At 40.1% G+C, this 22,876-nt stretch overlaps 1 protein-coding gene, 1 pseudogene and 3 gene segments (V, D, J or C); 4 read left to right on the top strand and 1 right to left on the bottom strand.

The window, feature by feature from the left end:
• Positions 1-22,876, top strand: part of LOC125247272 — a 241,774-nt pseudogene that overhangs the window by 21,258 nt on the left and 197,640 nt on the right.
• The window catches only part of LOC125247268, a 93,370-nt gene that overhangs the window by 9,098 nt on the left and 61,396 nt on the right, over positions 1-22,876 (top strand).
• Positions 386-2,869, top strand: LOC125247260. The gene is made up of 2 exons (XM_048158530.1): positions 386-1,246; positions 1,726-2,869. Exons 1-2 carry the CDS (start codon positions 1,213-1,215, stop codon positions 2,724-2,726), a joined length of 1,035 nt encoding a protein of 344 aa, XP_048014487.1. The 5' UTR covers positions 386-1,212; the 3' UTR covers positions 2,727-2,869.
• LOC125247270 overlaps positions 8,427-22,876 on the bottom strand; it is a 213,203-nt gene continuing 198,753 nt past the window's right edge. Inside the window, 2 exon segments of the V gene segment in view lie at positions 8,427-8,921; positions 10,058-10,085. Of these exon segments, the coding sequence occupies positions 8,605-8,921; positions 10,058-10,085 (345 nt within the window).
• LOC125247280 lies at positions 11,779-12,551 on the top strand. The segment is given in 2 exon segments: positions 11,779-11,975; positions 12,068-12,551. Coding segments are annotated over 2 exon segments (501 nt in total).

A 22,876-nucleotide genomic window follows, 5' to 3' on the forward strand; every position in this document is an offset into this window, starting at 1 on the left:
CCGTTATTAAATGACAAAATAACCTTATACAATTCACGCACTACATGGATGAGTGCATAGTGCACAAGTACATAGTGTATAAGTGCATAGTGCATAGTGTATAGTGCGTCATTTGGGACGCAACTTTACTCCCAGTGTTCCCCGCGGATCGGGTCCCGCTTCTGCTGAGGCAGGGCGGAGGCTCCGTTCGTGGGATTCACAAATGGATCTGACAGAGGAGTTAGAGACGGGCGCCGCCCTTTCTCTGCCTTCACCTGCCAGGTTCAGTGCCGTCTCCCAGGTGGAAGCACGCTCTGCGGTTTCTTCCCCCGGGTTGAGGCACTGATATTCACATGTCCAGCTCTGAGGAGGTGGATATTGTGATATCGATCTGAGGATCGCCACCTCACAGTCACACACATATCGTGTTTCAAAATCACACGTTTATAACAAATCAATAGTGAACAGCAGTTTGAATCGCATTTCCCCTGTGCTACACTACAAAGCGAGTTGGGACACGTGATTTATGTGTTGTTTGCTGGAAGTGGAGCATGCACGTCAGCTCACAACTGACAGTGACAGTGTTCATTCATAAAAATGTCCCGAAGAAAAGTATGCACTAACGGGAGTTTTGTAGCTCCACTCCTGTTGGCTTTATTCTCGAGGGAATAAAAGTCTAACGCAAAGCTCGGATCTCGCGCTTGCCGAGGCAGCGCATGGATTGGGTTTTCATTAAAGAATATAGACCTTTTTCACACTTCCGCATTTTTAACCGGAAGTTAGTTGAGAACATGCAAAGACACTTTCTGTTACTGTAGAAGTAGATAGCGGGAAATGCAAAAATGGCAGAGTCAAAAAACAGTTTTTGTTGTGTCCCGGGTTGTTCGTGTTGTAACCAAAAGCAACCATAGCCTACCTCTCTTTTCACTCATTTCCATCTGACCAAGCAACAAGAAATTTGTGGATTCATGCTGTAAGAAGAGAAGAAGGGCCGAATTTCTCTGTGAGGAAAGGCAACACTTACAGTACGTCTGTAGCAGACACTTTGCCAAGGAGGATTACTTCGGTGGAACAACCATCAGTCGTCTTAAAAGTGGTGTTGTCCCAAGCCTGTTCCCTTGGAACAATTTTACAGCACCACTCAAAAGGGAGTCTGTATTTGAAAGGGTGAACAAACGTCAGCTGGTCCCCTCCCAGGCGGATGACAATGGTGCAGCTTCTAAGGCTATTAAAATGGATCACGATTATGTGAGACACCCACCCGCAGGTAAGGTTTAAATAACATATAAACATTACAGTTGTGTTATAAATATAAAATGTACACATCATTGCAAGTATGTTTTAAGTGGTTTAAAATGTGATATATCAGCATCCTTTAGTAGTATTCATGGTGTCTGAGAAAATTTTAGTTGGGGGATAATACACATTTAAAAATGTATTATTCCTGTTATCTGGTTATGGTGGTCAGTGTAAGAAACAAAAGTGTCAGTGTTTAGTGTTAGAAACACAGTTTTAATTGTTACAGCACCACTCAAAAGGGAATTAAGGAGACTCTTTATTAATATAAAGAGAAACAAAATCTAATGTATCCTTTGTTTATGTACCACATAGAGGTCTGTAAATGTGAAGCAAGCTATATTTAAGTTTTTCAATTAATACAAAATATTATTATTAGTGCATATTTTTTAATAGTATTATTACCAATTTATAGTATTATTAACTAATATAATTGATTTGTTTTTACAGGAGCACTGGATGAGGCCCTGGGTTACATTGAAGATTTGGAAGCCAGACTGAAGAGAGTAGACCTGCCATCTCCCACCCTCTTCAGCAGATATTGTGCATCAGATGACCAAATCAGATTCTACACTAAATTTCCATCTGAGGGTTTATTTAGAATCTTTTGGGAGTCTATTGCACCATCTGCCTCTCGACTGGTGTACTGGACCAAGGCAAAGAGGATTGGGGATGAAGCCTGTCCTGAACCCAGCCCACCTCGCATCATGCCATTAATTGATGAGTGTTTGATGTACTCTTTCCGGGTTGCTGTGGGCATGAAAGAGCAGCTAATTGCTGACATGTTTAATGTGAGCATTGCCACTGTCAGCAGGGTTACCATCACCTGGGCTAATTATCTTTTTATTGTGCTGTCCTCAGTTAAAATCTGGATCAAAAGGGAAAAGGTCAAATTAAGTATGCCACCGAAATTCCAGAAATACTGTCCTAATGTCAGGGTCATTCTGGATTGCACAGAAATTGCTCTGGAGAACGCCTCATCCTTGACCTTGCAGTCAGAAACCTTTTCCAACTACAAGAACAGAACAACACTGAAAGGCCTCATCGGAGTAGCTCCCTGTGGTTTGATTACATTCATCTCACCTCTTTACACTGGCTGCATTTCAGACAAGGAGATCACCAAAATTTGTGGAATCCTTCCCATACTGGAGCCAGGGGACGATGTTATGGCAGATAAGGGCTTCCTTATTGAAGACCTCCTCGCTGAAGTTGGAGCAAAGCTGATCATTCCACCTTTTAAGCATTCAGCACAATTCAGCAAGGAAGAAACAGCACAAACCCAAGCCATTGCCCGCCTCAGGATTATAGTGGAGAGGGCGATAGCCAGAGTGAAGTCCTTCCACATCTGGGACTCCCCTGTACCACTTACACTGATTGGAAGTGTGAATCAGATGTGGCTCAACTGTTGTGTCCCGTCCAATTATCAGGGACCTTTTTGTCTTGAGGAATAAATTAATCAAATGATGTTGTAATGTCATGTTAAATATGTAAATAGTTATAATGTACAAAAGTATACATATATAATGTATTTCTGTGATGCAAAGTGTCTGAACAATTATGTTACCTCTATGGCATTTCATATAGGCTTTTAGCTTAAAATCATGCACATTTGGAGAAATATTGATGGATTCTTATATATTTATGTCAATTTTCTATACTGAGAAGTAATATTTATTGTCATCACTATGAGTGCTGGATACTGTGTTTTCAATTCATACTTGTAGCCGGAGGGCGCTCTCTGTACACCTTTAGTCCACAAATTTTTCTAAAGAAGAAGAGGACATTTCAGGAATGGTGTTTTTAATTCATACTTGCAGCCGGAGGGCGCTCTCTGTACACCTTTAGGCCACAAATTCATATAAAGAAGAAAAGGAACTAGGAACTAACGGCATGTCTTCTAGAGATCGCTAACCATTGCTTTAACATCCAAATAAACACTTTTCAAGACAATAAATACACGATTGAGACGATGTATGCATGTGTTGCCTCTGAATTTGCGTCTGAATAGCGCTGGCTCCGTGGGCGTGGCCGCATTAGCGGGTAATGAGCTGAATCACAGACTTCTGACATGGCTCTCTTTTCATACAGATTACATAAACACAGAATGTTTGTTTTCGATTTGACTTGCACGATTTAAAATCTGACATTTCAACGTTTCTTTATACGTAAGTGTCATTTTTTTGTCATTAGTATTCATAAGTTACAGTTCATTTTCTGAGAACTATCAGATTGGACTTCGTTCAGAGGGAGAGGAGAGATCACGCATCATGTTAGTTTCCTTTATTTTACAAAAAGCACAACATTGTGTTTTTACTCTGAGTGTACACAAATAAAAGAAGATATTCAATAGTTTCAATTGATATATTACTTACGTCTCTATGACAAGAAATCTGTTTTGTCTGTTTTGCTGCAATGTGAAAAAAATCCTGCAAAACGCGCCGGCGCATTTTTAGACCTCAGGGAGTTAAATGACCAAAACCATCTTTCGGAAAATTTTATTTGAAGCATAATTTATTTTTATGTTTTAACTTAAGTCTCATTCATCTGCATTGAGCGGGCCGGGTTTATGACCTGTACTGCATCCAGCCTCCAGGGGGCGATCAAAGAGCCCGGAGCTTCACTTTTCAGGACATATGAGGCACACCCTGTTCAAACAGAACAGTTGGCAGTTCAACATTGAGATGTTGTTCTGTCACACATGAAGAAGCTTGGGCTGAGGCTCAATGCCAAGAAAAGTGTGCTGGTTCCGAGTCAAATTACCAACTACTTAGGGGTAGTTTGGGACTCCACCACGATACAGGCATATTTATTCCCTGCTCGTGTGAGTTCCATTCTCAGGGCCGTGAAAGGGGTGAAGTTAGGCCAGTCACTTACTGTAAAACAGTTTCAGAGACTGTTGGGTCTTATGGCAGCTGCGTCCAATGTGATAACTTTTGGCTTTCTGCACATGAGACCCTTACAGTGGTGGCTCAGGACCAAGGGGTTTTCTCCGAGGGGAAATCCTTTTCGCATGATCAAAGTCACGTGGCGATGCCTTCGTGCTCTGGTCATGTGGAAAAAGCCTTGGTTCCTGTCTCAGGACCCGTGTTGGGGACTTCTCGTCGTCGCGTAATGCTTACGACGGATGCTTCCCTCACAGGCTGGGGGGCGATCATGAGTGGTCACTCAGCTCAGGGTCTCTGGGAGGACCATCAGAGTTCCTGGCACATAAATCGTTTGGAAATGATGGCAGTGTTTCTTGCAGTAAAATACTTCCTTCCAGACCTGAGGGCATTAAAATGTGGGAGCAGACGCCCTGTCGAGGCAGGGGCCGAGGCCTGGGGAATGGAGTCTCCACACCGAGGTGTGGAGCTCACTTTGGAAAACTTCGGTTGAGCTGAAATCGACCTATTTGCTTCAGGGGAATCAACCCAGTGTCCACTGTGGTTCTCCCTATCTCATTCAGCACCATTGGGTCTGGATGCCAAGGTACAGACGTGGCCGAGGCTGCGTCTGTATGCATTTCCCTGTTCGCTCTGCTCCCGGGAGTTCTGGAGAAAGTATGGCAGGATGGGGTCAGTCTAATATTGATAGCCCTGTACTGGCCAACCAAAATATGGTTCTCAGACCTAGTGTCACTTCTAGATGGCTCCCTGATGGAGCTTCCTCTCAGGCAGGACCTCCTGTCTCAAGCGGGCGGCATGATAATTCATCCACGCCCAGAACTACGGAGACTGTGGGCCTGGACTCTGAGTGATAGATAGATGCTGCTCTCCCAACTGAGGGGGGTGGAGACCATACTCCACTCCAGAGCTCCCTCCACGAGGAAGTGTATGCGGCCATTTTGGCCATGCTCCTCTGGGGGGATTCCTCGGTAGGTCGAGACCCCCTTTTTATACGCTTCCTCCGTGGAACTCTGAGGCTTAGGCCTTCAGTACGTACAAGGACTCCGGCCTGGGACTTTGCTGTGGTATTAGAAGGGTTAGCTGAGGCTCCCTTCGAACCACTAGAGGAAGTTTCAGAGAAATTCCTCAACCTTAAAGACCATATTTCTACTGGTTATTTAATCTCTTAAAAGAATAGGAGATCTTCAAGCACTTTCAGCTGCTTCTTTGTGTTTGGAATTCTCACCTGGAATGGTCAAAGCGTTCCTGCACACTAGACCAGGCTATATGCCTAAGGTCCCCAACAACGTCCCAGGTCCCATCGTACTTCAGGCCTTCTATCTTCCTCCATTTACAACTTCGGATCAGGAGAAACTCAATCTGCTCTGCCCAGTGAGGGCTTTAGATGCAGGGCTTGAGCTCTGGAAAGGTGCTATATAAATAAAACTTATTATTATTATTATTATTATTATATGTCCACAGAGCTGCCTTGTGGGGCAAAACTATTCAATTGTTTGTGTGTTACGGGTCTCATAAGAAAGGAGGCCCAGCATCTAAGCAGAGAATGAGCAAGTGGGTGGTCGAGGCTATCTCACTTGCTTATGAGGCGGCCGGACAGCCATCTCCTTTAGCTGTCCGTGTCCACTCTACTAGGGGTATGGCGGCCTCAAAGGCCTTAATGTCAGGAGTATCCATTAATGACATATGTGGTTCTGCTGGATGGTCATCCCAGCACACATTTATTAGGTTTTACAACATGGATGTAGGCTCCTCTCCGGGGTCCTCAGTTCTGTCTACAAGATAACAGACAGGTACTTGGTGATACGGCGTAGTTGGGATAGCGTTTCCATCACGTCATTGACGTAGCGTCGATAGTTCCCATGAAAGGGAACGTCTCGGGTTACTGATGTAACCCTTGTTCCCTGAGTAAGGGAACGAGACGCTATGTCACGTTGCCGTACCCCCTGCATACCTGTGAGCGTCTTGCTTCAGACAAATTCCAGAAGCTAGCGTTCTTTGTTCTGGGTATGCTTTATAGTTTCCTGGTCCATGACGTCACCCGCCTCTGACGTCTCGTTTCCTCATTGGTTGGATACAGAGGTGCTTCACGAACACATCATACAGAGGGTTCCCATCACGTCATTGACGTAGCGTCTCGTTCCCTTACTCAGGGAACAATGGTTACATCAGTAACCCGAGACGTTTCTCAACCTTTTTTATTTTATGGCCTCCTCCTTCATCAAATCATAAACTGTGAGGTAAGATTAGTTTACACACATCAGAAGGTCTACTCTCTCATCCCTGCAGAGAAAGACACATGTGAGTAAATGAGATGCTAAAATTCACTGGTTAAAAGCAGCACTTTAAAGGAAAATTCACTGATCACACTGATGCACATTATGACAGAAACCCTTAAAAATGTTCTAACATCATAAATACAGCGATTATGATATAAAGAGACAGTAAAGCAAATACAGGATAAAAGTGAAACAGCAAAATGACCTCTGCTTCCCCGTCGACATACAGCATGAGCGCAAATGCTTAAAGGGGAAACAATAAATCTTCCTATGGTGTCCCAGTAATTGTTCCCGATTAAACCACTGAAAATACAACATTACATACAAGTTTTGCTGAAGTTAACTCACTTATAGAATTGTTTCTTTATTCCTCTATGGCATGGTGTCGCCCTCAGGAAACGTTTTTGGACTTTTGCACACTGGATCTATATATGACACGTTTGTTCAATGAAATGAGGGGCTGAAGTGGTGCAGCCTTTTCTGTTTATCCACATTTCATGATGGTTTTATTATCAGGGACCCCCAAGAGTTAAATAAAAACAAACAAAACAAGCCCTATAATTTAATAAAATAACACATATTATGAAGACACTTCATATTTAATGGTATTAGATGATTTGATATTGCATTTAATAGATTACAACTTCAATAAAACATTTGCATTTTGTTTGTAACATTGTATCTGGAAATGGTAAAACATTGTTGACTTCTCTTAAGTGTCGGAATTTCTGAGGAACTCTTATAGCGATGCAGGACTATCCTACAGCAAACACTGAACCAGACTATTAAATGTTGAGAAGGGATCTCATTGGCTGCAGGATCAGCAGAGACCAATCAGCCTGAGTCATTTGGTATTGATGTGATCGATTACAGACTGCATGTAAAGGAGCGATCGAAGCCTGTGCCATCTTCAGTTTCATGACTGAACTAGATTTCTGACATGACAATTCTTGGAGAGTTTGTGATGGTAATGAATATGACAATGTTCATGTGTTTGGTCTGCTGCTGTTGATTATATCTGCTGTAGAGTACAGGACTTTCCACTGCCAACACACACAACATGCTGCTGCTGTACGAGCAAACATGAATCACCCCATAGCAGATCTGGACAGGTGGAGCTGGGGGAGGTGGAGGGTTTCTGAAAGTACACTGCACTGCTACAGCAAACAATAGACAAGTGTTTGAATGTTGAGCAGCAAGATCATTGATACTGATACAGCAGGAATCATTCAGTTGTGTCCTGTAGAGAATGATGTGTGAATGTGTGTGTCTGACTCTGTATATTTACTGTTACTGTGATTTGGTGATGTAAAGCCTTTCTTTTAACCCTGTCAGTAAAACTATTGGACTCTGAATGTATATGGTCCTGATCTCTCTTCTGTCTTTTGCATTCAGAGGGTGTTTTACATGAGCGGCACATGCTTCACTGCTCTGAATGTGTTTATAGCTCTATGAACTGAACATGACATGATCAAGAGCTCTTCTTCATCAACCAACAAACATGACTTTCAGCTGCAGCTGCTCATACAACACAATCACACACAACACTGATCACAGACAAACACTAATAACACTAGATCATCTAAATCAACATCAATCTTGTGTTTCTGAAGAGAATGAGTCAGTGTTTCAATATGATCATCATGTTTTAGGTGTAATATATGATCCCTGTCAATCAAATTGAACAGACTGAATTCAGTTGATTTTCATGACATTTTCATATATCTATTTTCATCCTGACATTTTCAGCAGAAGTGAAACTGGTGTGTTCCAGTCCAGATCATGTGACCAATCAAACAGTGAGACTGAAAAGCCCATTTGCATTGTCAGGGTGGAGTGATTGTGATCCTCTCAGAATAGAGCAGCTCTGTCTCCAGAGACCATGTTCAAACCCCAAGAGCTTTATTTGACTTTATTTTCTGCTACATCAAGCTTGTGAAAAGCACCTGCATCTTCATCTGTTAGTTGAATGATGTTGTCAGACACAAAGTGAACTTGTTGAGAAGCTTTATTGAATGTTACAGCAGATTGAAAGATCACACAGTGCTTTGACACGCCAGCTCTCTTTCAGTATTGAGTTGTAAATCACTACAGCTGCAGCACTAGACTCATGTGAATCCTGCCTGACACAGGACACTCAGATACGGCTCATCTTCAGGAGAGAAACATCAGCACTCAGAGCTCTTGTGGAACGAGACCTCATGAGGAGCTCCATCATGTGTTACTCTGCAGACGTACACCTCTCCCTCTTCCCAGCGTGCTTTGCTGAGGGTCAGGACGCTACTGCGGCTGTAGCGGCCGTCCCGCTGGCTCTCCGCGCTGGTCACGACCCCCTCGGTGACCTCTGACCCGTCCAGTGTCCAGCTCACCAGCGCCCCCTGTGGAGAGTAAGAGCTGAGCAGGCAGAGCAGTGCGGCTGAGTCTCCAGAGATCTGCAGAGAAGAGGGCGGCAGCAGAGACACTGAGGGCTTCACTGTGGGACCAGCTGCAGGAGACAAACACAACACATTCACAAACACAAAGAAAACACACTGTTTCACTCACAGCATTTCAACAGCAGCAGAAATCATGACAATCTGATCCTTCATGACATTCAACATCACTAGAGCTGATATAATATACAATATACAAACTACACAATCACTATATACATGAAACTCTATTTTAAACTGCAGTTTTGTGACTAAAGCTCAGACCAAGATTAAATTTGATCACTGTTAAGAAATAGAAAACAATAAATTAAACATTTCTATAAACATATTTGATATAAATTGTGCTTTTATTATAAAGCACTGAATTATGAGCACAACATGAACAAAAGAGATTCAGTATCATTTACTGAACTACAGACAGTAACATTTACATTCTGTAATCATTTTTTTAAATGTATGATATTGACAATGAAATACATCTACAATAACTACATGAATTGTTTATATTTTTTTTTCTGAATGTTTAGATAATATAATTATAAAACAATTTGTAACACTTTACTTAAACACTTTATAATGGATTTTTAAATGTTTTAATGCACCCTATAATGCACTGCTTGATCTCATGAATAATTGTAATCATATTTATAATAAATTTTAAAACTTATTAATTGAACACACCTTTAGAAAGTATAATGACTTAAAGCATTTCAGAATCTGCAAATATTACAATGCATTTTAACTTTGGTTATAATTGTTTATGAAAATATATAATACATTATAAGGTACATTACGAATATGTTTATAATGCTTTATAGATCAGATTTTAAGTTAATGTTACCAAGTATTATTGATGAATTATGTATTTTAATACACATCATAATACATGTTTGATACTGTGAATAATGTAACCACATTATACCTCATTATAATCTATTCATTGTTATAACTTTAGAAAGTATAATGCATTAAAACATGACAAACATCCAGTTTCAGATCTAACAAGGAATCTAGAAATATTATGATGCATTTTATCTTTCAATACTTTATGACAAGATATAAGGCATTATAACATGCATCCAAGTAAAGCATTACACAATATCTAATACTAATTATGATTAATAAATGTTGTTCTTGTTTTAAAATCTAAATTGTATTTTTTTAAAAATAGTTAATTAAAAGGACTTACCGAGCACCAGTTTAGTTCCTCCACCGAAAGTCCACCACAGTGATACAATCTAATGAAACGGTCGTACAAAAACCTCTATTCCACTCGAGTGAACACAAACTCCAGCAGAGAGAGAGAAACAACACTTCAACACACTGATATTAGAAGAAACTCACATCTTCTCAACACTCACAACATTCAGTTTGGACTAAATGATGTCTGATTTAACACTGTTTATAGAAATATATCTGATGATCTGTGACCTCTGAGGTGACCTTTGACCTCTTTTATCATGGATGATGTTGTGGAGTTTCTCATAATGATCTTCTGTTCTTCATATGAAGCTCAATCATCATGATTCACAGAAAAACCTGCAGTTTCAAATAAATTAATCAATAATTCTGAACATTTCATATGAACATTGTTTAATCTAGTGTCACATGACCTGATTATGAGTCCTGATGAACACCATCAGGAACATAACAGGACATCAGGACTCACAAACACCATTAATTCAGGTTTACTCTAAAAACAGTAAAATTTATTTATTTAGTACTTGATATCATTGCTGATTCGACACAGATGATTCATAACGCTCCAAAGCTGAAGCAGTGTTTTGATCGGCCATCATATATATCGTTTATATATATATATATATATATATATGATATTGTTTACTTGCTTCATCCACACTGATAGATGTTCATATAAAGTCAAAGACTCAAAGATGACTTTCTCATCAGTTTGTCAAACATAAATAAAAATAAAAAAATAAAAAAAAAAATCAATATGTACAATTATTACAAAATGATTCAACAACATCAATTTGAATGTAAAATCTTAGGTTGCACTTTGTTTCAATGATCCACTAACTATAAGTATAACTCAATAACTATTCTACTAACTATAAGTAACTTTTCAACTACATGTCAACTAACCTTCATCAAAACACCATTATATATATATATATATATATATATATATATATATATATATATATATTGTTTACCCTAAATACAGTAAAACTTTTTCTCAGTGTTAACATTTTGTTAACATCTCAATGTTAACGTTTTTAAAGATGTAGTACATAACTGTACTCACAAAGAAATAATTATTGTGTTTGACAAATATGTAAAAAATTATATACTTTCATGATACTATAGTCTTTTAGGGGCCTAAAAAAATATTTTATTTGTCTTCCTTATGGTGGCCTCCATGTTGAGATCACATGACCAGATGAATTCTGCTCACTTTATCTTGGTCACATATTATCAGAAACATTCACCTTATATAAATGAATCATGAGAGTGAATAGATTATTTCTACAGCGGCACTGAAAGCTGAAAATGCTTCATCCACACTGAGTGATGTTCATATAAAGTCAAAGACTAGTGTCTCATCAGACTGTCAAACATAAACAAAAAACATTTATAATTAAAATTAAAAATTTTACAATAATCAATATTTACAATTATTATAAACAACATCAATCTGAATGTAAAATCTTAGGTTGCACTTTATTTCGATGGTCCACTTTTGATATTCTTCTAACTTTAAGTAACTTTTCAACTACATGTCGACTAACTCTCATTAGTGTATCAGTAGACTGTAGAAGAGTGTTAGGTTTGGGTTCGGATAAGTAGAATAAGTTGACATGTATTTGTAAAGTTACTTACAGTCACTTGAATGTCTAAAGTAGACCAATTGAAATACCAAATCTTATATGTAGAGAGTTTATTAGTTTGTCTGTTGTAAATCCTGCCCACTTGTTTGCATTGTGACACATGCTTCAGTGCTCTGAGAGTGTTTATAGTGCTGTGAGTTTAACACTTCATGACTGAGAGCAGAACAGACACAATCTTCATCATCACACAAGACAAAAGAACAACAATGAACACAATCACCTTCTTCATCTGGACTCTCACTCTCTGCATTCAGGGTAAATATCTTCTATAAATGTCTTGCAAAATAAACAACAACATCTCATTTACAGTCCAATAACCATTAATGAGTAAAATATGTTAATTTCAGAGAGCTGGGGACAAGTGACAGTGACTCAGGATCCTGCAATAAAATCCATCAAACAAGGAGAAACTGTTACAATCAGCTGTAAAACCAGTCAGCCGATTTCTGGCTGTAGTAACTGTGTGTCTTGGTATCAGCAGAAACCTGGAGAAGCTCCTAAACTCCTGATTTATTACATAAGAAGCCTTCAGTCAGGAACTCCATCTAGATTCAGTGGCAGTGGATCTGACTATGGCAGTGATTTCACTCTGACCATCAGTGGAGTCCAGACTGAAGATACAGGAGATTATTACTGTCAGAGTTTACATAGCATCAACAGTAAAGTTGTAAAGTTGTGTTCACACAGTGATAAAGAGTGGTACAAAAACCTCGGTCAGTCAGACGTCACAGTGATGCTCTGATACAGCTGAGAGATACTGCAGCTGCTGATGGAGGATCACAAACAACACAATGACAATATTTAGCAAAAGTTTCTAAAGACTATAAAGGTACAGTGGGTACGGAAAGTATTCAGACCCCCTTAAATTTTTCACTCTTTGTTATATTGTAGCCATTTGCTAAAATCATTTAAGTTCATTCTGTTTCCCTCATTAATGTACACACAGCACCCCATATTGACAGAAAAACACAGAATTGTTGACATTTTTGCAGATTTATTAAAAAAGAAAAACTGATATATCCTTTGCTGTGACGCTCATATATTTAACTCAGGTGCTGTCCATTTCTTCTGATCATCCTTGAGATGGTTCTACACCTTCATTTGAGTCCAGCTGTGTTTGATTATACTGATTGGACTTGATTAGGAAATCCACACACCTGTCTATATAAAGACCTTACAGCTCGCAGTGCATGTCAGAGCAAATGAGAATCATGAGGTCAAAGGAACTGCCTGCAAGAGTTCAGAGACAGAATTGTGGCAAGGCACAGATCTGGCTCAAAGGTTACAAAAAAATTTCTGCTGCACTTAAGGTTCCTAAGAGCACAGTGGCCTCCGTAATCCTTAAATGGAAGATGTCTTGGGACGACCAGAACCCTTCCTAGAGCTGGCCGTCCGGCCAAACTGAGCTATCAGGGGAGAAGAGCCTTTGGTGAGAGAGGTTAAAGAAGAACCCAAAGATCACTGTGGCTGAGCTCCAGAGATTGCAGTCGGGAGATGGGAGAAAGTTGTAGAAAGTCAACCATCACTGCAGCCCTCCACCAGTCGGGGCTTTATGGCAGAGTGGCCCGACGGAACCCTCTCCTCAGTGCAAGACACATGAAAGCCCGCATGGAGTTTGCTAAAAAACACCTGAAGGACTCCAAGATGGTGAGAAATAAGATTCTCTGGTCTGATGAGACCAAGATAGAACTTTTTGGCCTTAATTCTAAGCGGTATGTGTGGAGAAAACCAGGCACTGCTCATCACCTGTCCAATACAGTCCCAACAGTGAAGCATGGTGGTGGCAGCATCATGCTGTGGGGGTGTTTTTCAGCTGCAGGGACAGGACGACTGGTTGCAATCGAGGGAAAGATGGAATGCGGCCAAGTACAGGGATATCCTGGATGAAAACCTTCTCCAGAGTGCTCAGGACCTCAGACTGAGCCGAAGGTTTACCTTCCAACAAGACAATGACCGTAAGCACACAGCTAAAATAATGAAGGAGTGGCTTCACAACAACTCCGTGACTGTTCTTGAATGGCTAAAACTGGCTGTCCACCAACATTTACCATCCAACCTGACAGAACTGGAGAGGATCTGCAAGGAGGAATGGCAGAGGATCCCCAAATCTAGGTGTGAAAAACTTGTTGCATCTTTCCCAAAAAGACTCAATGGCTGTATTAGATCAAAAGGGTGCTTCTACTAAATACTGAGCAAAGGGTCTGAATACTTAGGACCATGTGATATTTCAGTTTTTCTTTTTAATAAATCTGCAAAAATGTCAACAATTCTGTGTTTTTCTGTCAATATGGGGTGCTGTGTGTACATTAATGAGGAAAAAAATGAACTTAAATGATTTTAGCAAATGGCTACAATATAAAAAAGAGTGAAATATTTAAGGGGGTCTGAATACTTTCCGTACCCACTGTAAATCTAATATATACAGGTTTAAATACATTCTCTTAATCTGGTTTACAAACTAAATGAACCACAAGCAAATTCCAAAATAACTAAATACAAAAAAGAACACAAAATTAACAAATCAATTAAATCACAATACAGTTAGAACAAGCAAAAACAAATCAATCCCAAAAAGAATAAGAGAGAGAGAGAGAAACTCACTTATGGATAACTGCCCGTTGTACACCCCCTCAATGTTTTGATTTGAGTTGATACATTTGACAGTTCAAAATTAGGAGTAAAGCACCAGGTGTATCTCACACAGCTCCAAAGATTGGTCCCAGAAACAATATAACAGCCACGAGAATACAGTTCGTTGTCCAAGCAGTCATCTGTGGTGAAGCAAACATGAATGGCAGACATTCAAGCAGCAGTTTAAAGGGAAACCTTTAAAGTTTTATTGCATTGGCTCAGACATTAACTGTGTAAATACAACACACACCAAGAGTAAGGATCACTAGCTAGGTCACTAATAAGCAACCAAACCCATAGTAGAAATCTCTGTCAAATGGCGACTCCATTAACACAGGTTATTCCATGGTAGATTGAAAACATTTCCATGGAAACAGCCATCACTAAAAGCATCCCACAAATGCTCCTCAATCCACACTACAATGAAATAATGTAACTCTGCATGGCACAAACAAACAGCCCACATCACGGCTGAATACTCCTAACTCACGGACATTCACACAGTGTGCCATAAATCCTGTAACTCCGTCACTGACGCTAGACAGACGCACTTCTGCATAATGTCGATACTGCTGCTTTATATAATTCCACCAAACAAAAGCACAATTAAAACCCTCTCCCTCCACTTTTATCTAAAAAGGTAGAAACACTTCTACAACCACACGAAAACATGATGGAAATCTATAGATCCCCACTTGATTTAGCTTCAAAAGACATTGATTCATTAACTGGGAATTACCATTGTGTTTGTTTTGTGTGGTTGTAGTAGTAGTTTCTTCCTTTTCAACAGAAATGACCTTTGTCAACTCTAGAGGTCCCATCCACTTGCATTATATGGACTCACAGAGAGGAATTATTTCTTTAAAATGTTTGTGTTCCTCTGAAGAAGAAAGACATTTACATGTGGGATCACATGAGTGAGTAAATGCGAGAATTTTCCTTTTTGTGTGGAGTATCCCTATAACCCATGATGAGGAGAGCATCAACTGTAGCACAAATGAAGAGTAAATGAGAAAAGAGTAAATATGACCTTACCTCCTCAATCTGAAAAAGTGCAGTCCTCAAAAAACTGGACTGTCCTCTACCACATTTCTCCTTGGTGAAAGTTTTGGACAACTTTTCTTTTACTACTGATTCAGTCAATGAAATCAATCAGTAGATCAGATAATTTTTCAAGTCTTTTATCTGTTTCTCCAGCTTGGATTAGCAGGTCAAAAGTTAACCTCTGCTGTCTTTGGTTTCTTCACATTTTTGGCTAGAAAGCATTTATCCCTGGCCTTGTTCTTCAATGAATTAAGAGCAGCGTTCCAGACAACCAATGCTGTGCATCTTTGTCTTATAACTTTTTTCCTATAATTTTCCATTTTGTGCTTGAGGATGAATATTCCACCCGCTGTACCACCAATCCTTGGTACCTTTGCAACACCATCTATCTGGGGATCCTGTGGGTATGTACTGTACTGGAAAATATCCACAGCCATCTTTTCCAAGATTCCAGATTTGAGTCCTGAACTTATCTTCAGAGAGGTTACAGTTTCAACAAAAATGTTCAATAGGCACATTGAAGCTGCACTTCCACATCATATGGAAAATTAGGAATGGGGGATTTTTGTGGCCATTTCTGTACTCATATTGCCTGAAGTTCTTGCATCAGATTTTGGGATAATCACAGTGTCATCTGAATCTACTCCAGAGAACAACAAAGAAAAAGAGGAAAGGATTGAGCATTCACTTTCTTCAGTTCTAGATGGTTCTGAAGCACTTGAAGATTGCTCAGTTGGACAGTCAGGGCTTGGATAATCAGTGTCCATGTGCAAGTAGATCAACTTGATAGTAGTTCTGTTTTTTATGTCATGAATTGATGACAGATTCATGAATTCGTTGATGTCTGCATCCATGTACTGAAGCTGGAAGTGTCTTTCAATACCAAATGATTGATGAACTGCATCAAATTCTCAACTCTGTCTGGTATCCCAGATGAGCGGTCCAATCTTCTGCAGCCTCATTTATAAAATGTTGCACAGAAACCGTCCTAAATTTGATCTTAGGATCATTTCTCAGATGTGTGTACGTGTGATTCATAGAATGAAACGTACACACAGAAATCGAAGTGTACGCCTCTCATTCAGACGTGAAATCTTATAAACCGCAAATGAATCTTGAACTTGCGCTCAGCTGAATGGTTTCAGTTCTCTGTGTTGTAAACGACACCTAATTAATGTCATTTACATATAAAATCACCAGTCATCGTCCAAATCCTTTCATTTAGAATGGCGAGCTGCAAGAATAGCTTAGATTTCCAAAAACCTGCAGTAATCTGACAAGGAAAAGTGTGTACGTCTACTCAGACCCTGACGTGGCGCTAAACACTTTTCCACTTCAAAGACCGTTTTTATAAATATGAGCGTTGGCGTGGATTCAATATGGTAATCTGCCAGTGGTTAGTAGACGGCAAGTGGCATTATGATGAGAGAAACTTGCAAAATGGAGCACAATTCGAAAGCTCTGAAATCCTCCCAATACCAAACACTCATTTCTTTTTCAATGAAACTCAAACTCTTTTCCACTACTAAACCATCTGGATGATCTCAGCAAAAACTGGTAAGCTAACCAGAAAGGCCACGGACAACTCAAGGGTTTAGGAATGACAATGTGAAATGTCTGCTTATGAATATACCAGGATTAATTGTTAACCCCAGGTAAATTATGATCAGTGTGAAACGTGAAGCAAGATAACCCAGGAATCTGTTTACCCGGGGTTTAGAATGACCCAGGGATAACCATTTCAAGTGTGAAAACCCTTATTGTTTCTAAAGCAATTAATGTAATGAACAACTTGCTTGAAAAAGTGATGCTTTGCCTCAAATCTGAGTGTCCACATCCCTCCTAAAGATACAAAGAACTTGATCAGTAATGGATAGTGTTCCACATAATGATGTTTCTGCAAAAGCTTCATGTCAGGAAAACTTGCAACCCGTGCCTATGATCACGAATTTTGCTTTCAAGGAAGGCAATTGATTAGTGTTTACTGATGCCACAACCAACTCAACAATATCCTTAGTAAGTTCCATGAGGACCTGCCAAGCTGACTCATCTGGAGCTACCAGATGTCCAACCAAGAATGGAAAAACCCTAAAAGCCTCCAATTTTCATGAGCATTGCCTCCAATGCTTGTGATGGACATTAAAGCATGTGGAACAATATGAGGGAAATGTGTTTTGTTTGTCAATTTGTACAGAAATTTCTCATTTAATTAATTTTGAAAGTGAAAAATCTCTTAGAAATTCACAAATGTAGACAGTGTGTCAGCTCTACTGGTAATTCCTTCACATAGATCATGAGCAATATCAAGTGGATACCGACGAAGACGATGAAATGTGAAAGACTTGCAGAAAAAACACAGTCTTTTTACACCACAACAAGCTTTTTCAGTGTCGACTGCCGACCTGACATATGGTTCAAACATCTCTAAGTTCTGAGAGTGAAATCATCTGAACTCACAGATGAACCTGAACTCAGGTTTTGTACTGGAAAAAAGTTTGAAATTCTCCTGAAGTACAAAACCTGCACACATATTCAGTGAAGAGACTCTCCACAAAGCCAGCAAATCCATGTGTTCCCAGATTGTCCACTATGACAGTCTGCACTGTGCCTTTAATGAAAGAACCAGGCTGTGCAATAAAAATCAGGGGCCTGTTGTGCAATAAAAATCCCCTCGGATTTCAGTCCTTCTGCACACTACAAAAGAGAGCAATCAGAATCATAAACAATGTAGGATATCTTGAACACACAAATTCACTGTTCTTGAAATCAGATACACTAAAGTTTATTGATTTGGTTAAATTTAAGACGGTACAAGTCATGTACAAGTCATGTTTAAAGCAAGAAATAATTTACTTCCGGAAAATTTACAAAAAATGTTTATGGAGAGGCAGGGTGGATATAATTTGAGAGATGAATTAAACTTTAAAAAGCTTAAAATAAGAACAACTCTAAAAAGTATGTGCATCACTATATGTGGGGTGAGGTTGTGGAATAATTTGGAGCAGGTGTTAAAATATTGTACAAACTTTAAACAGTTTAAAAAGTATAAAAACGAGTTACTAAAAGGATATGAGGATGAACAAGAGTGAATGTGAGGGTGGATTTAAAGATTGATTGTATTAAGATTTAAGGGTGATGGGTGGTTTGGAATAAAAGGTAAATTTTGGTTTGAGTTTAAAAAATAAGGTTTATTTGTTAATGTGTTATGAAGATATAATATATATAGAAAAATATTTAATATATAATGGCATTCGGAATGGTTGTATAAGGGGTGGGTAAATAATAAGCTTTTGCTTCATCCCGCTCCTTTTCAGACACATGTAATGAATTGATGATTATTTATAGATATTGTTTCTTTTTTATGTGGTAACACAATTGTTGTATTTCATATTTTATTTTATTTGATTTTTATTGGCTGTTGTTTGAAATAAAAGAAAGAAAGAAAGAAAGAAAGAAAGAAAGAAAAGAAAGAAAGAAAAGAAAGACTTAATCATCATCACTACCTTTATAATGGACCCACTCCCTTCACTCCCTGTCCGTTCTCTGTTTATGTTAAGGTTGTGTTTATGTCTCTCGCTGTGTTGTATTCTTGGATTATCATTAAACCCACTGGTTTTGTAGATCTCTGTATTTCCCTCATCTCTCCTGCATAACACACCGTAACAGAAGAACGGACCCAACCGCCGGTGATCCACAACATGGGCTTATTCTTCAACTCCCAGGCTCCAGCTTCTCCCATGCCTCCCACACAAATGTCGGCGGCGGATCGTCTGGTTGGGCTCCTCCAGTATGGACGTTCGCTGGAGAGGTATGTGGAGGAGTTTGTTGAGTTGGCTAGTTTGACGAACTGGTCGGATGCTCATTTGATCGCCCTGTTTCTGGATGGACTGGACGAGGACACAGTCCGCTTTTGTGAACCTGACGATTATGTTTCCTTAACTGATACTATAAATTTAATTTTGTATTTAAACGGCTGTTCATCTCGTCCAGTACCCCCAGAGACACTGGTGGCCTGGCCAGTTCGTCCGTCTACCTCTTCCTCCACATACCCCTCCAGTGAGCTTTTCCCCAGCACCCTATCTGAGCCACACCCCTCTGTTGTGTCCGGGTGGACCAAGAGGAGGAATAGGAAGAAGGGCAGGCTCTCTCCAGTCTCCTGCGAGCCAGTTTCTCCAATCTCCTGCAAGCCAGTTTCTCCAGGGCGCCCACCCCCCTCTCCAGTCTCAGCCGCCGAGCCAGCCTCTCCAGTTTCAGCCGTCGAGCCAGCATCTCCAGTTTCAGCCGCCGAGCCAGCATCTCCAGTTTCAGCCGTCGAGCCAGCATCTCCAGTTTCAGCCGCCGAGCCAGCATCTCCAGTCTCAGCCGCCGAGCCAGCATCTCCAGTCTCAGCCGCCGAGCCAGCATCTCCAGTCTCAGCCGCCGAGCCAGCATCTCCAGTCTCAGCCGCCGAGCCAGTATCTCCAGTTTCAGCCAAGCCCGCTCCAGTTTGCCACGAGCCTACTCCTGCCCACAAAACCACTCCCTTCCTTAAACTCCTAAAGACTCTCCTTAACCTCCCCAAGTATTTTTTTTTTTGGGGGGGGGGCTAGTACCCGTTCCTGAACCTGTGGGTGGGGAACTCCTGGGCGGGGTTTCGGGATCGCCAGAGCCCACCAGTGCTCCAGACCCGCCATGGCTGCCCACGACTCCTGACCCGCCATGGCCGCCCACGGCACCTGACCCTCCATGGCCGCCCACGGCACCTGACCCCCCATGGCTGCCCACGGCTCCTGACCCGCCATGGTTCATGGATCCGCCCTGGAGACCTCCGTTCCTGTCCACTCCTCTCCCTGCACCTGCATGAGGTCTCCAGGGCACCCACCCCCCCTCCCGGTTGTTCTATCCACCATTCTTGTCTCCACACCTGCACTTACTTCCCTTGTCATCTCCTCATCATCACTCATCATCTACACCTGAACTTAATCATCATCACTACCTTTATAATGGACCCACTCCCTTCACTCCCTGTCCGTTCTCTGTTTATGTTAAGGTTGTGTTTATGTCTCTTGCTGTGTTTGTATTCTTGGATTATCATTAAACCCACTGGTTTTGTAGATCTCCGTATTTGCCTCATCTCTCCTGCATAACACACCGTAACACCAGTGGCGGCTGGTGCCAAAAAAAATGGGGGTTGCAAAAAAAAAAAAGACATTTTAGAAATGCAGGCATGAATAGGCTAATTGTTAAATAACCATTTAACAAGTGATATAATAATGTATCTTTACTAATTATCTAAAACATGGAAAATTCAGTATTTAAAGCATGCCATAGGGCTGGGATCTAAAAAAAAAAAAAAAAAAAAAAACAAACATCTGTTTTTAATAAAAAAAAAAATGTTATTTCACATCCTGCCCAATATTGTCCTAGAAACAATGTTCACATTGAATTCTATAAAAACAAGATATGCTATATTATGTTCAAAAAAGGGGTCAAATCACATTAGGCTTAGGCTATATTCTAAAATTGTAATTTTACAATCTAAAAACAAAATGTTTTTTAAAGCAGAAGTTAAATACACTAAACTAAAAATGAAAAGAAATAAAAACAAAAGAACAGACTAATGATTATTATTACATTGATTACCCTACTACAGTCACTTTACACAGTTACTGCTATCGTACAAATACACTTAGTTGTAGGTTCAAAATTCTACATATGGCATAATTATTATGTTAGCCAAAAAAAAAAAAAAAAAAAAATTAGCAAAATGTATTTTACTCAGATTGAACTCCGTCTGTTTGGCGGCTCTCGTTCACGGAAGTTTGTGCTTGCACACCTGACAGCAAAATGTAAATATTTTTTCAACTTTCTAACATTTTCAGATGGAGAATATGTCTGTGAAATGTAAATTATGCACTGAGGAAATTATTGGATGTCACTTCAGCTTAAAAAAAATAGAGGTATGTTTGTTTCCACCAATCGCTGCACAAGTAAAGGTTACATATGACGATGAAGGAACGTTAGTGCTAGCCCTTTCGAAACCCATAGAGATTGCATTGCAGTGCCTGCAGTTCGAAAAAAAAAGTTCTTTGAATGGAAGTCTATGGGAGCAGTCGGGGCAAATCTCGGCCAGACTGAAATCGCCCAAAAAGAGGCGGTACTCCACAGAGCGTGACTCGACGCTGATTGGACTATATCCAGAGGCAGAACAAACAGCCTAGCAGTGACAGCTAGCATAACACTGTGGTTGAATGTGATTGACAAAATCGTCCCTTTCTCACTTTGGTCGCTCTGTTGCCCTAATGAAGAAGCCGCCACTGATTGTCTCCAGCACCCAGAACTGAACGGTTAGGCTGTTGAACTGAACTGTTAGACGCTCCATTACTGACACTGCAGTTCCTCACAGTAGAAGAGCACAGTGTGTTTTAATGCTGCTGGAGCTCATGGATGTTGTTCAGTACCAGAGAACTGAGAAATCTTCCACCCTGAACACTGATATTGTGTCATTCAGAAACACAATGAAACCAAAGAGCTGCTGCAGTTTATTACATGAACTAATAATGAGCCCAGAACAGTGTAGAATGAATGACAGAAAGTGTTCAGTGACCTTACAAAATATTAATAATGACCAAATCAATGATATACATGATTCTGTCAATAGATGTGTTTGACATGTTTCACAGCATGAGGAAGTTGTTAGAAAATGAGTTTGATCTACAGTCTTCAGGATAATGATTTAAATAGAGACAGTCACTTTGCATTGTGACACATGCTTCAGTGCTCTGAGAGTGTTTATAGTGCTGTGAGTTTAACACTTCATGACTGAGAGCAGAACAGACACAATCTTCATCATCACACAAGACAAAAGAACAACAATGAACACAATCACCTTCTTCATCTGGACTCTCACTCTCTGCATTCAGGGTAAATATCTTCTATAAATATCTTGCAAAATAAACAACAACATCTCATTTACAGTCCAATAACCATTAATGAGTAAAATATGTTCATTTCAGAGAGCTGGGGACAAGTGACAGTGACTCAAGATCCTGCAATAAAATCCATCAAACAAGGAGAAACTGTTACAATCAGCTGTAAAACCAGTCAGCCGATTTCTGGCTGTAATGACTGTGTGTCTTGGTATCAGCAGAAACCTGGAGAAGCTCCTAAACTCCTGATTTATTACATAAGAAGCCTTCAGTCAGGAACTCCATCTAGATTCAGTGGCAGTGGATCTGACTATGGCAGTGATTTCACTCTGACCATCAGTGGAGTCCAGACTGAAGATACAGGAGATTATTACTGTCTGAGTAGACACAGCATCAACAGTAAACTTGTGTTCACACAGTGATAAAGAGTGGTACAAAAACCTCGGTCAGTCAGACGTCACAGTGATGCACTGATACAGCTGAGAGATACTGCAGCTGCTGATGGAGGATCACAAACAACACAATGGTGTATCTAACCTTTCAGAGACTTTATTTATTATGATGTGTTTAGTA

This window comes from Megalobrama amblycephala, linkage group LG15 (genome assembly GCF_018812025.1).
Source record: "Megalobrama amblycephala isolate DHTTF-2021 linkage group LG15, ASM1881202v1, whole genome shotgun sequence".
In the NCBI taxonomy this organism is placed as follows: Eukaryota; Metazoa; Chordata; class Actinopteri; order Cypriniformes; family Xenocyprididae; genus Megalobrama; species Megalobrama amblycephala.